Here is a 13,990-nt window from a genome sequence, read left to right as displayed (position 1 = left end):
ATCACACCTGCAAAATTGGTGGGCGAAACAACTTGATTAAGGTCAAAAAAGATGACTGACTGAGGCGTGACACCCTACCAGAATCAGTTTTAGTGCTGGAGAATGGCAGGATCTTCCAATGCTATATTTTAGTGTGAAGAGGAATTATTAACCAGTCTGCCAGCAGCTAGTGACATGATTGACAGGTGAGATATGGGTGCTAAAAGCTTCAATAATAAAGAATATAGAACCTTTTGGTATTTTAGGACTTCACATTTGCTTTGCTTTATTACTCATATCTCTACAAATCACTGTTGCAAGAGATTTTGTTGAGTATAGGATTTAGTTTTCTATACCAATGTAAAGGAGTGACTTTAGGTCAGATCAGTCTCTCATGTGCGTAAAGTACTAAATTAAATGAAACCACTGACGAAATTCTAGTGTGGTGCCAATCATGCCGTGCCAGCTTTTGTTTCAGTTTTGTTTTAGTTCTTAAAGGATGTGTCTAAGGGTGTGGCTAACTTTTTTTTTCCCACCAAAGTAAAGTTATATGTCTAATTTTGCAGTTGATTGACAGCAATGACATTTTTAAGACTGCTGTAATTTTGGTTATGTCAGCAGACAGCACACAAGTGAAATAGTTCATGGAATAAAAACATCCTGTGTAAAATTGAATGAATGTCAGACAGGCTTAAAATCATTGTTTTGAATAAATCGTAAAATAACTACTCTGTTTTCCATTCTGCATCTGCAGTGAGTTAAATGTACTCTGAGTAGATATTGGAAAGATACATTTTTCTCTGTTAGGTGCATTCAATTTCATATTTTTACTGTATTTTGTTTCTTTCAGCCTGTGGAGAAACACTGCAGGAATCTACAGGCAACTTTTCTTCTCCAGGATTTCCAAACGGTTATCCTTCCTACACACACTGCATATGGAGAATCTCTGTGACCCCAGGGGAGAAGGTATTTTAATATTCCCTCAGCTAAACACAGATACTATTTTCAAAATAAAATGTTGCATTTCTTTAGCTTTTCATTTAAGTTTAAAGCTTGCATAATAATTGAAAACAATGGAATGCCATTAAAAAATGGGACCATGAACTATGTGCTATTGATTTGACTTTGGTCTGTGGCATTAGAACCACATCATCTATTTGGTGGCTGTCCATGTGAAATGAAGGCAAGATTTCAATCTGCTACATGTTTGCATCATGAAATCCCTTCAAAACTGTCTTCCAATTCAGTTGGTGGTTCAGTGGTGTTGTGGTTTAACCCCAGCCAGCAACTGAGCACCACCCAGCCGCTTGCTCACTCCCCCTTGGTGGGATGAGGGAGAGAATCAGAAGAGTAAAAGGGGGAAAACTCATGGGTTGAGATAAAGACAGTTTAATAGGGAAAGCAAAAGCCGTGCATGCAAGGAAAGTGAATCAAGGAATTCATTCGCTGCTTCCCATGGGCAGGCAGGTGTTCAGCCATCTCCAGGAAAGCAGGGCTCCATCACATGTAACAGTTACTTGGGAAGAAAAAATGCCATCACTCCAAACGTCCCTCCTCTTCCTTCTTCTTCCCCCAGCTTTCTATGCTGAGCATGACGGCATATGGTCAGGGATATCCCTTTGGTCAGTTGGGGTCAGCTGTCCCAGCCGTGACCCCTTCCAGCTTCTTGTGCCCCCCCAGCCTCCTCACTGGTGGGGTGGGGTGAGAGGCAGAAAAGGCCTTGACTCTGTGTCAGCACTGCTCAGTAATAATGAAAACATCCCTGTGTTATCAACTCTGTTTCCAGGACAAATCCAAAACATATCCCCATACTAGCTCCTAGGAAGAAAATTAACTCTATCCCAGCCAAAACCAGGACAGGTGTAAAGGTGGAAGAGGTAGTGCAGGCTCCTTAATGGTCTCTTCTCCAGCACAGGCTCGGGCGAGCTGAGTGAGCTGTGTGGGGCTGATAGCTGGGCTCTGCCTAAGGAAGCTCTTAGTGTGTTGAATTGAGATGCTTCTAAAGTAAAACAGTAATAATGTGGCGTAAAGAAAGTGTCGTTGTAGGTGTTCCTTGGTATTGGTGCTAGCACATATAGTTTTACTTTCTGGGCATAAATTTTAGGAGAAGTGGGGGGGAAAAATTTGGCTTGGTGAGAGCAGTTCAGGGAGGGAAGTGTGCCATCCTAGTGAAAGCAAAACCTGTTTTTCTTGTGTACACTTTCAAAACACGCTAGCTGCATCTTGTTTTAAATTATTGGCTCAAATATTAGCCTGCTTCAAAAAAAATAAGGATAGAGGGAGCAATGGGAAGTTTCACCTGAGAAAAAATATGCAGGAAAAGAAAAAAGGATGTAAGGTTTTTTGTTGTTTTTTTTTTTTTTTTTTACAAGTGGTGGCTGATATTAAGCAAATACAGCCTAAAGACTGAAATATAGAATCTAGCATCAGCCTCAGTACTGGAGAGTCCAAAGAGGAAAACCCAGCATTTGCCCCCAGATATTTCAGTCAGTTTTGTCAGTGATCTCCCACTCCTTATTGGACATAAGTTTTCTCCTGATCGGATTACTTTATTCCGTGTTTCTTTCAGGTCAGGGTCCTGGTAGACACCAAGAATATATGTTCTTGATATGTTAACAGAACCTGAGGAGCTGTAAGAGCATTTGCCACTGTGGGGGATGAAAGCAAAGTCATTTGGAAAGTGTTCTCCCTGCTCTGGGCAAGAGCCAGAGACAGGAGGAAAAATAAACACACTCTGTGCTGAGAGGGCGTGGGTGGCTCTGCAGGTTGGCAGGGAAAAACAAATGAAAACAGATGAATAAGAGAAGGTTTGCACAAAAGATGCAAATTAATCTAGATAGGTAATTTTATGTTCCCACTATTTGTGTTGCTTCTTAGACACTGCTGTGAAAACAAAAAAAATGGCTTAGATTTCTATTCCTCAGTTTAAAAAAAGTAAAAAATTGTAGTGTTCATCTACAATTCTGATTGGCTTTTGAAAACAATATTAATATATGAGTTAGAAAATGCTCATGCTTAAGTATTCATAGCATACTCCAACTTTGTGTAAGCCTATCTATGGACGATAGTGTAATTCTAATATATTTGTAATACTATTACATCTTGAGATTGTAACCACCACTGGAGCTGTATTATACTGTACAAAAGCTTAATGGGGGAAAGCCCCTGTCTTGAAGTCAGCAATGTAAAAAGACCGGCTCCTTTCCCATCTTACCCCCCCTGCCCCAAATGGAGAAAAAGACTAAACAGAATTTTCTAATTGAAATTTGACATGACAAGTTGTGTCTGTAGGGCACTGTTCTAACCTCCAGGTCTCATAGTCTCCATATAGTTCAGCAAGAATGAAGTAAATGATATTTGTGCTAATCTCAAAAGTCTGTTTTGTCAGTGCTATTCCTATAGGATACTGTCTGGCTTGAGATAAAAGACCCTATTTGCAGCAAGTACTTGATGTAAATAGAAGATAGCAGAAATGAGGCCTAAATCTTAACTAATGCATATATCATGGTACTTGGACATGCATTATGCTTGATCCCAAATTTTCTCCGTAAATGATAACATATTCTCTTTATGAAGATAAACTAAAAATATATTTAGATTTTTGTTCCTTTATTTGCTGCTTTGACCCTGACAGATCTCAGCAATGTTGTGTGGAGGTTAGAGTACGTATAAGTACATCACATCATGTTCTGAAATGTCAGTGAGCACTTCAGTCACCTAAAAATAAACTGAAAAAGCATCAGTCCAGATTGTCTAGCTCTTGTCTCTTATTTATTGAGATTTAACATTGTGCTGTTGAGCATAGTTTAGAGGACTTCTATTCTATCCATGCTGCTTTCTGCAAGTACAGACACTTCTGATCTTTGATGGCAGGAAATTCAATGAAGGACGGGATTGCAGTGGTACGCACTAGCTGCAGCATTCCTTTTATTGATAGGCATCATAAATTGCCAGCCCAACCTAAAGTGTGTGTGTCCCTATTACTAAAAGAAGGCAGTTCATTCACCTTTTACTTTCTCTCAAGACTTAAGACTATATGGTAAACAGCTGTACACAGTATATCTATACACAGAAAAATCTCTGGGGGAGGATGGTGTTAGTAATACTGTACACCCTCTGCCAGGGCGAATCCCGCCTTCTGATGTGTAGAAATTTTGTTGGCATAGGGAGCTGCATCTGTGCCAGTGTGGTGTTTGGTTTTTTTTTTTTAATTCGCCTTTTTGAATACGTTACATTACTTTCCAATTTTCCGTAACGTTTTACATGAATGATAAAATAGGACAGATAAGTGCTTGGTTGATATGGGAAAAAATGCCACCTGTAGAAAAATTAGTTAGTACTACCTGGTGTTTGCTATATATTTTGTGCTTTCTTATCCCAGGCAGTAGACGGTATGATATATTCTCTCTGAAGCTGCAGTAACACAATTGAATCTGCTGTGTAATCAATAATTCCTTAATTGTGCTGACAAATACCCATTGACTGTTTTTGCTATGAAGACTTTCAGCCATCCTGTCCCCTTGAACAAGCTCTGCCTTGTCTGTAGCTCTATTTAATACTTTGCAGAATTGCAAATCAGAATCTTAAATATATTTATACTTGTTTGGTTCCCGACCAGAAATCATGCTGTGACAGATTGGGGGTTCTGCCTATGTACAGCTAATGAATTCTGGTCAATGTTAAAGAATTGCTGTATCATCAAATAACTTGGCATGTCAGAGTGAGAAAAGGCTGTGAAGGTTATTTCATATAGTTTCAAAGGCAGGGGCCATTGAGGAGGCTTATTAAATTTTAATGGTTTCCATTGATATAGCAGCACACTGAGACAATTACATGATCACACCTAAGTAAAACCATCCTTTTCCCAACTTTATCCTGGCAACTAAGTTTTGGGAAAAGGCAAATTTCCAAACAGAAAACAGAGCAATCTGATGTTTCAGCTGTGTCATCGAAAATGGAAAACTTGTGGCTAGACTGGTGAGAGACCTCCGGGCTCTACACAGATGAGCCAATGGAGGAGGTATAGGATGTGGCTTCCATAACTTGCTTCCAGCAGAGCCAGCTGGGTTAGCTTAAGCAGCTGTGGAAGGTAGCCTGACCTTAACCTGGTTGTCTGGATCTCCTCTGGGTAGAGAAAAAGGCTCCCCCTTGTGAACCTCTCTCCCTGCACAGCTGGGGTGAGGTGGGCATGGGTGGAAAAGGATAAGGACACTGCTGAGGACAGTAGGGTTTTCAAGTAGTACGGCTATATACAAACAGAGATACCTACCTATGGTCTGAGAAACTCAGGAAAAAAAGAAGGTAAGAGTTTAGAAGGAATCTGAACTGCAAAGTGGATGAGCTGAAGAGAAGAACAAAAATTTTGTAGCTGGTGAGGCCTCTTTATTTGAAGGACAAGTTGAAGAAGAAACAGACTGCAGAGGACAGACAAAATTGCTGTGTGAATGAGAGAATGTACAGGACCTCTCTGCCATCCTCAGAGGTAGATTCAAATAGCATTTGGAAATGTAATAAAAAACTGAGGCAGAGGAAAGCATATGAATGATTGTACTTTTAGCCAGATCTGCATATTTCTTATGGAGAATAACATCGTAAGTCGGTGGGTTTGGAATTCTGATAATATTTGTGCATTTATTTCTTCAGTACATGTCCCTGAAGGAGTGCCTGAACAGTAAAGGCAAAATGCCCTGTGGGTTAGACATCCGGGAAAGGGTGCAGGTAAGCTAGAAGAAGTTTGAGACATGTAGCAGTAGGCAAAAGCAAAGAGGTGAGTTGTGAGGTTCCCTTTCTGGGAAGGAATGGCATGGGAAGTCTGCGTCCAGGAAATAAGACAGGGAAGTCGAAACAGGAGGTGCTGCAGTTAGACTAAAAGAAGCATGAGAGCATGTGGATGAACACAACAACAGTAATCTAGTGAATGCCAGCTGAGAGGATCAACTAATGCTTTGATGCATGCCATTTTTAGGTAAACAGTGCAATAGTCTGGAACCTGAGTAGTATGGCATTGAGGGATTTCTGTCAATTTTCTCAGTAACACTGGAAAGAAAACATTTTTCCTACTTTGCAAAATTAAAAAAAAAAAAATCTTTCACCACCAAGGCCCTGGTGAAAAACTGGCAAGGGAAAAATGAGAGCTATCTGAAGAGAGATGTAGCTCAATAGTTGGGTTGAAGATAGAGGTTGTTAGGTAAAAACCCAGATTGTAGTGCTTGCTCTGCTGAGAATGTGTCCAAAGTGTGTGCTGTGCTTACCTGAATCATTCCAGTTGTCCCTCTGCTGTTGAAATTTGTTCTGCTTAACCTGACTAGCCACATCTGAAATGGGAAAGGAGTCTTAAAGTCTAGCTCGCAGAACTTGCAGAGATATAGGAGATCTAGAATTAAATCTTGGATGTCTCAAAGCTGGAAGTTCACATCCTTCGAGTTCAACAGTGGACTGTCTGGATGATTTGCTTACTAGCTTTCACAAAAAAAAAACCAACAACCCTCCCAAAAGACACAAGCAACACTCCCTCCTCTCCCCCCCATTCAATGCCCTACCTGCTCTAGCTTTAAAAGCACTGATTTGATGTATTTTCTATATAGAAAATGTTTATTGTTCTAATTCACTGAAGGATTAAAGGGGTGAGCATTTAATGATCTTTTTAAATTCCAGGCTTATGGACACATCCCCTATCTACATAATACAAGATATTAATTGGGGTTTTTTCTGGGTTTTTTTCATTAGGACTTACTTTGTTTTTCAAAGTTCAGGGAAAGGGTACCTATATGGAAAAATAGTTCAAGATATTAGAATATCTATTACTGCAAATCTTTCAGTATAAGGAATACATTTTCCTTAAATATATTAATTTCTACTGTAATTTCTATTGCAAGAAAGAGAAGGGATTACACAGCAATTGTGTCTGATTTCAGATTAGTCCATTTTCATCTCTGGGCTCAGGAAGGAGGCCTACAATATAATTTGATGACTACTCATTGTTATACGTCTTCATGATTCAGAGTGCCAATGGCAGCCTGGACATTAGTTAGTATTATCTAAATATATTTTGAAAGTATCAAACTAACATTGAAGCAGACATTCTTTGCATATAGATCTGAGACTAAATTATTACCTCCCTTTGTGGCCCTAAAATGTCAGAAGGAAGGGGCCAAAAGAGAGAGAGCAGGCTATATTTGTTACATCTGCTACACTAAAAATGTATCAAAGCTGCTTGCAAGATGTTCCCATGGAGAACACGGTGCAAGAGGCAGAGTGCTGTTTAAGCAACCCTTTTGCAGGTTTTGTGGATGTGGTAGCAGCTTGTGGATATAAACGTTTGGCCATACTCAACCATCAGAACAGGTATTCATTTATACAGTGCTGTCCTGATGGTCCTTGGCATGCTTCGTGTCCCGTACCTTCATCCCACAAGGCTGTGGCTGTCAGCATAATGTGCCTCTCTGTACAGGACTTCTGACTGTTGGATTTTATGTGTAGCCTTACAGATGTTTTCTGTTTCCCATGGCATCATGGTAGTAAAGGCAAAAAGCTGAATAGAATCACCTGTGAGCTTGGTTTTCCACCCAAACAGTCAGTAGTGTCAGCTCTAGGGTATAGGGGAAGATACAGCTGTTAAGATTAAGTCAGAAAGTTTCCCATTCTCCATTGAAAACAAAAGGGATTTTTGAGAATGTAGTTGCTCGTATGGATGTACTTAGTTATTTTTTGTGGAAAGTAAGTGAAAGCAAAACCCCTGCTAGCCTAATGTTACGACACATAGTGCTTTGCTATGAAAGATTGTCTCCATTTTGCATTGTTTGGAGAGGAGTCTTACCGTGACTCTCTACCACCTACACACCCAAACCACTGACCTTTATGTTATCTTTAAATTAGCTTCCTCCAATAGCCAATAGTTTTTATCTTCTTAAAATTAAACAGTCTGAAAGAGTTCTGCCTTTCTGGTTTAATATTGTACAATGTTGTGGTTGGAGAGATACATGGTGCCTTCAGAGGAGATGAAGTAAACCATCCCATCTGACTATCTGGCCCCATTGTTCCAGTTATGGTGTTACATTTTCTTCTTGCAGCTGGACTAAGGGTAAATTCTCCTTTCGACTGACACTCACAGCTGCTTCATAAGCTGCCACGGAGATATATTTTTGCAGCGTGAGGTATTTGCTACTGTGCAGCAATTAAACTTTGCTTTATGACAGTAGGTTTCAATTTTGAGTTCCTAGGATCAAAGATAAAAATAAGACCACTTCTCTGCTCATATGTGAATAAATAAGATTTTTAGTTAGGTTGAAATATTTATTGATCTACACTGAGGAACTGATTTAGAAGAAGATGAATTATTTTTCCAAATACACCTAAATCCAATGAAAGGGTATGAATTGTAAATGATTTTATAATACAAAATATGAATGATTTTTAATCTTGTTTGGACTTATCCATGAAATTGCAGGACATGATGCTAAGACTGTCCCAGTCAGTCAGGGTCCAAACTGTAGCTATTGTGTCATCCTGTGATCCAGGATGAATCCTATTCCTGTGTTTAAAAGTGTAAGTTTATAGCAGTTTCGGATTAGTATTTCTAAACTAAAGTGGGATACTGTCATGGTCTAGGATAGTCCTGATATTAAGTATTGAAAATATGCCTATTTACAGATGTGCTCAGTAAAATTGGGAATCCAAGTTCAAAAGTTTCAGAAATGCACAGAACTCAGATTTCTGTATGAAAAGCTTTATTATAGTTTCATGAAAAGTCATTAAGGGACTGTGTACCATTTGTTTTAGTGATATTGCTTTCGGCATGACTGTCCACCATTGCCAATATTTAACTTCTCTGAAAGTAAATTATCTTGTCAAAACAGTAGTAGAAGAAAACAAAAACCAAAATAAAACAACAATATTTTTTTCTACAGCTGTCAGTGCTGATTATAGTCAGAATGGAATGCAAGAGGAATTGGCAGGAGAATTATCAAATAACATACTTAAAGTTATATTAGTACATTATTTTACCTTATTAGCATTCTCAAATTTTTATTTCTCAGTGAAAAGCTCCCTGTAAGCAATTAAATGTGAGTAGTCTGTCTTGAATCTGCTCAAATATGTAAGATTAAATAAAAAACTTTTAATATTCCCAAACAACTTTTACTTACTATAAGAAATTATTGAGGAGAGATTAATTGTCTGTTGGAATCCTGTTACAGGTGACCACTCTGGCCTCAGTTCTGCAGAATGTTGTGGTGATGATTTTCTAGTATTAACCACACGTGATTTGATGAGGTGTTCTCCTCTGATTGCAGATTGTTTTAAACTTCACCACCATGGACCTTTACAAGAGCAGTCTCTGTTGGTATGACTATATTGAAGTAAGAGATGGCTACTGGAGAAAATCACCTCTGCTTGGTATGCAACTGTTGAATGCTGCACTGCCATACTCGTTGAGTTCAGTTGACTTGCTTGCTGTTGAACCCACAACAAACCTCTGTGTTTTTAGATGTCTAGAATGTATCTAAACTTGGGGATGGGAAAAAATTCTAAATGGCCTCAAATAAGTCGTTTATTTGACTTCAAGCCTCAAACCTTCTTTTCATTGCAGCTATCTGTTATTCAGCTGCATGTGTGGAAAGATGAAAACTACAAAATGTGCAACTTTTTGCTTTGCTTATGGGTATTGAAATATGAAGTTGCCATAGTTTTGTTCACAGAAATGGGGAAATACTATACAGACAATCTGTGGAGCATGTGATGGGAAATCCATAGAGCACGTGATGAGCACTGTGGTTGAGAGCACCCACTGTAGAGTTGTACTTATGACCTCTGTTCCTGTACTTTTAAAATTATGAATAGAAAATTACTTCTATTTCTTCTTTGCATGTTCTTCCCTGTTCTTGCAGAGAAAAGACATGCAAAGCAATAATGAATTAAGTCTTAGAGTTGCAACTAATATGCAGGAAGCTGCAGACATCCTTTTCTTAATTCAGAGGTTTGGTGGGGAGATTTGGCACCCCATAATGCCACTGCCCAATCCAGAGGCTCGGTTTGACGTCCTGTGATCTCCTCTGATTGAAACTGGGGATTTCAGACCATAGGAAACACGAACGTCTCCAACTTCTTGGGTCAGTTTTGCTGTTGGTTTTAGAATGGAGACTAAAACTATTTGTTAGCATCCTAACAGCCGCAATTTAAAAACAGCAAAAAAGAAAGAAAAGGAAGCAGATACAAAGGACAGATTTTTAACAGTATTGCCTATTTTCTTGGCCTTAAAAAGAAAAGAAAGAAGAAACAATTAAGACCAGACAGTAATTACCCTTTTCTCCTGTTCTCTTCTCTATCACCTAGACAAACAGAAATTTCACCTACCTAGGATGCATTTAAGAGGATAATATAGTCTAGGATCATTTGGATGTTAGTTTTTAAATCTCTTTTGGTCCTTGAACACAATGAGCGGTATTACTGTGACCGAGATTATTACCTCTCTTAAGATTAGTACTCACTTTCCCCTTCCAAAATGCTCACGTTTGTATGTATAGAAACAATCTATAACAATAATTTTTCTGCTTAATTCCCCTAAGGTTTTATACTTCAAATTGTGAGCCTGACTGCAATGAAAAGAAGTATTGAAAGCTTTATGATAAAATCTTTGTGTATTAGGTCCTGATCTGCAGAAACACATGTGCTTAACCATAAGCCTGTGAATAGTTCCACTGAGTTGGTTATGCTACTCCTGCTGATAATGTTAAACACTTGTATAAATGTTTGCAGCATTTGGCTTCAGAGGCGGCAGAAAATGCAGTTACTGGTTGCATGTTTTTAGGCAGGTTTTGTGGTGACAAACTGCCAGAAGTCCTCGCATCCTCTGACAGCAGGATGTGGATAGAGTTCCGCAGCAGCAGCAACTGGGTTGGGAAAGGTTTTGCAGCAATTTATGAAGGTAAGCCTCTTATAACATTAAAAATGACTTTATTATGGAGGAAAAATATTAACCATATACCTTTGGATATTTAAAAAAAAAAAGTCAGAAATAACCTAATACGAAATCAGTATTTTATTACTAAAAGAGACAATAGGTGTTAATGTACGAGACAAGACATTTTGAAACTCTTCCTGTGATCAGATTTCAGATGACCTCTTTTCCAGGGACACCACTGATAATATTCATAAGCATTTTTTACCAGTCATTTAATTAACTAAATGTGCATGTTCTCGTGCTTAGTGTGTGGACAGATTTCTTTGAGTACTTTCTGTTTATTCTTCAGAAAAATATGACTTAAGTTTTCCATATGCTCTGGGATTACTTAATAGAGACACTCCCACACACTGAGTATATTAGCAAGTCAACATTCACCTGTTTAAAATAGAGCCTGTTTTCTTAAATATTGAATCTATGATAGTAAACTGTATGACTTAGTTGATATTCACAGATCTTTACATGATTATCAGTAAGGACCCTGAAAAGTTCATTTACTGTTCGTGAAAATATTTTTTATTTATATTAGCTGTTTCTTCAATTTCAGTGTAAGCTTGAAGTGATAAACTGTAGGCTAAAATGCATAGATCATTATAAAATATGAGATTTCTGTCTCATTTGTCTCTTTCTAAAAGTTAGTAAATATTAATGAAGAATGTTTATTAAATATATTTCAAAGGTGAACAAAAAGTAAAATGTAATTATTTTGACCTCTTCAATGTATTCTATAAGATGTATAGATTCAGATTATCTGTGATTCCAAAGTCTTCCTGAACATCATAGACATGTTTAGAGCTACTAGAAATGCTGAATTATATTCGTTAGCTGAAATACATATAGTGGTTTAAATGGATTGTGTTTTCAATAATTTGTCCTTGGTAGACTTTTTAAGTCTTCTCCAGAATAATCTTATCATTAGTTTTAAAAAGGGGAGCATAAAATGCCAGTTTGGGCATGGGAAACGAAAATGTCATTACTGACAATAAGAATTTTATGCTTTTATCAGCTATCTGTGGAGGTGAAATCCACAAAAATGAAGGCCAGATCCAGTCTCCCAATTATCCTGATGACTACAGACCAATGAAGGAATGTGTGTGGAAAATAACAGTGTCAGAAAACTACAATGTAGGATTAACCTTTCAAGCATTTGAGGTAAAGCCTTTTAACTGATCTCAGAAAAGCATCTAGTGAATTAGTGACAGTGACATTAAAGGGAATTCTCATTAAACCTGTGAATGAATTTAAGAATTCTCTATGAAAAATAAGCTCCAGAATCCAATTCTACTCTCCATGAAACCTTCCTTTCTGCAGAAATTTTCAAGAAGATTAAAGGTTTTTCATGTTTTCTATGCTATTTGAATTAGAATGTTTAATTTTCAAGAAGATTAAAGGTTTTTCATGTTTTCTATGCTATTTGAATTAGAATGTTTAAAGTACTGACAATAGTTGCAGTTTAGCAAATACATAATCCAGTTCAGCAAGGCTGCTTTAATATTCTGTTAAATAGTAAGGATTTTTTATCTTTGCTAAATCTTATTGTTAACAAGGAATGTCTATCTAGAAAGAAACCACTGTGGTTTTTGGCTTCTGTTTTGAGAAGAAAGGGGAAAAAAAAAAAAGCCTGCTTAAATTCAGTTTACAAACCTATATTTAGAGAGGGAAGAAAAAAGCCATGGTGAGTCACACTTGTGTGTCTTTAGTGTACATCTCTCTGTGTATAACGTTGCTAAACAGTGGTAAACTATTGTATAACAAAGAAAAATACTATTTCATACGTCTTTTTTATGCATACACGATACACTGGCTTGAAGTTTGTAGATAAATTTAGTAACATACTTTGAGTTCACTTGTTCTATTTGAATATGCTTCAGCAGTAATGACATGAAGAACACTTTTTAAAAATCTAAACTTTTTGGCTTTATGGTGCACATAGATATAAACACAGGTATAGTAAATATAGAGATAATTTCCAACCTGTAATTTTAGTCTTGCAGATAGACTTCAGGGGTATGGCACATTTTTGCTATGACTGATGAAAGGTCTGAGCATGAGGTAACAAGGGTTTGGGACTTTATTAGCAATTATGAATGTAAACAATGGAAATTTTAATAATTTCACAGATTCTACTTAATTTTCCCTTTTTTGTATCCTGAATTAATGTTTGGTCTAGTGCAGACAAGATCAGCTCTCCCTGCCCAAAGAGTTTTTCAAATGACTGCATGGGCTGGCTCAAGATTACTTAACATAGTATGTCAGTCTCTCTTTTTAAGCACTGTTGAAAATGAACAATGTTTTCAGTAACTTTATATAATTTACTGACTAGATATGGAGCTTTTCTAGTCTGCCACTGGTGCTCAGTATTTTTTAGTGTGATCCCAAGAGAAATGACACTATGCCTCTGCATAAGAAACTTGCCACAGTGTTTGATCTCCACGCAGATGCTCAGCGTTGGTCTACATGCACAGTACATTACCACTTGCACTGACCCCAGTTTGATATCACCGCTGGGAGAATCAAACTTCCATCTCTTCTTATCTTTCAGGACCTTTTTCTAATCGCCAAATTATGGACTATTTGCAGGTGTGAAGATGGCATGTTCACACCTCACCATATAGAAAATAATTGGAAGCAAAGCACCAGCAAATGAGAGCACAATTTAGTAGGCTAGTGGTTAAGGCTGTAAGAAGAAATGTCCAGTTTTTCCCCCAGACTATTTACTATTATGGCACTCTCTAGAGTTGAAACATGTGGACTGACACCTCATAAGAAGAAAGAGGAAATTGAGCAGAAGTATAGTTGAGTGGTAGTCTCAACTTAGTGCCTCTGCTAGATGTGTTTTGAAAGAAAAAAATTTCCAACAGGAGGGACTTGAAAGGTACATACTTTTCCAGGGAGAGTCTGAGCTGTGATTCCAGAGTGGCAAGATGCCCTTGAGCACCAAATGAGGTGCCCCAGAAAGGCACAAGACTTCTGTTATATCTGTCTTCGCGGCGTTTCTTACTGGCTCGTCCACAGGGCTCCCCGCTGAGAGTGAGAGTTGCTTTGGAAACTGCT

General features: G+C 37.9%; 1 protein-coding gene across 5 annotated transcripts in view; it reads left to right on the top strand.

Moving 5' to 3' along the window:
* Positions 1-13,990, top strand: part of TLL1 (tolloid like 1) — a 141,724-nt gene that overhangs the window by 93,285 nt on the left and 34,449 nt on the right. For all 5 annotated transcript variants that reach the window (XM_072862937.1, XM_072862939.1, XM_072862938.1 and 2 more), the window contains 4 exons: positions 830-945; positions 9,270-9,372; positions 10,784-10,900; positions 11,943-12,088. In XM_072862937.1, the coding sequence (XP_072719038.1) occupies positions 830-945; positions 9,270-9,372; positions 10,784-10,900; positions 11,943-12,088 (482 nt within the window). The remainder of the gene's footprint in view (positions 1-829; positions 946-9,269; positions 9,373-10,783; positions 10,901-11,942; positions 12,089-13,990) is intronic.

Source organism: Ciconia boyciana, chromosome 5 (assembly GCF_034638445.1).
Source record: "Ciconia boyciana chromosome 5, ASM3463844v1, whole genome shotgun sequence".
Lineage (NCBI taxonomy): Eukaryota > Metazoa > Chordata > Aves > Ciconiiformes > Ciconiidae > Ciconia > Ciconia boyciana.
This window is presented reverse-complemented; position numbering and strand designations above follow the sequence as displayed.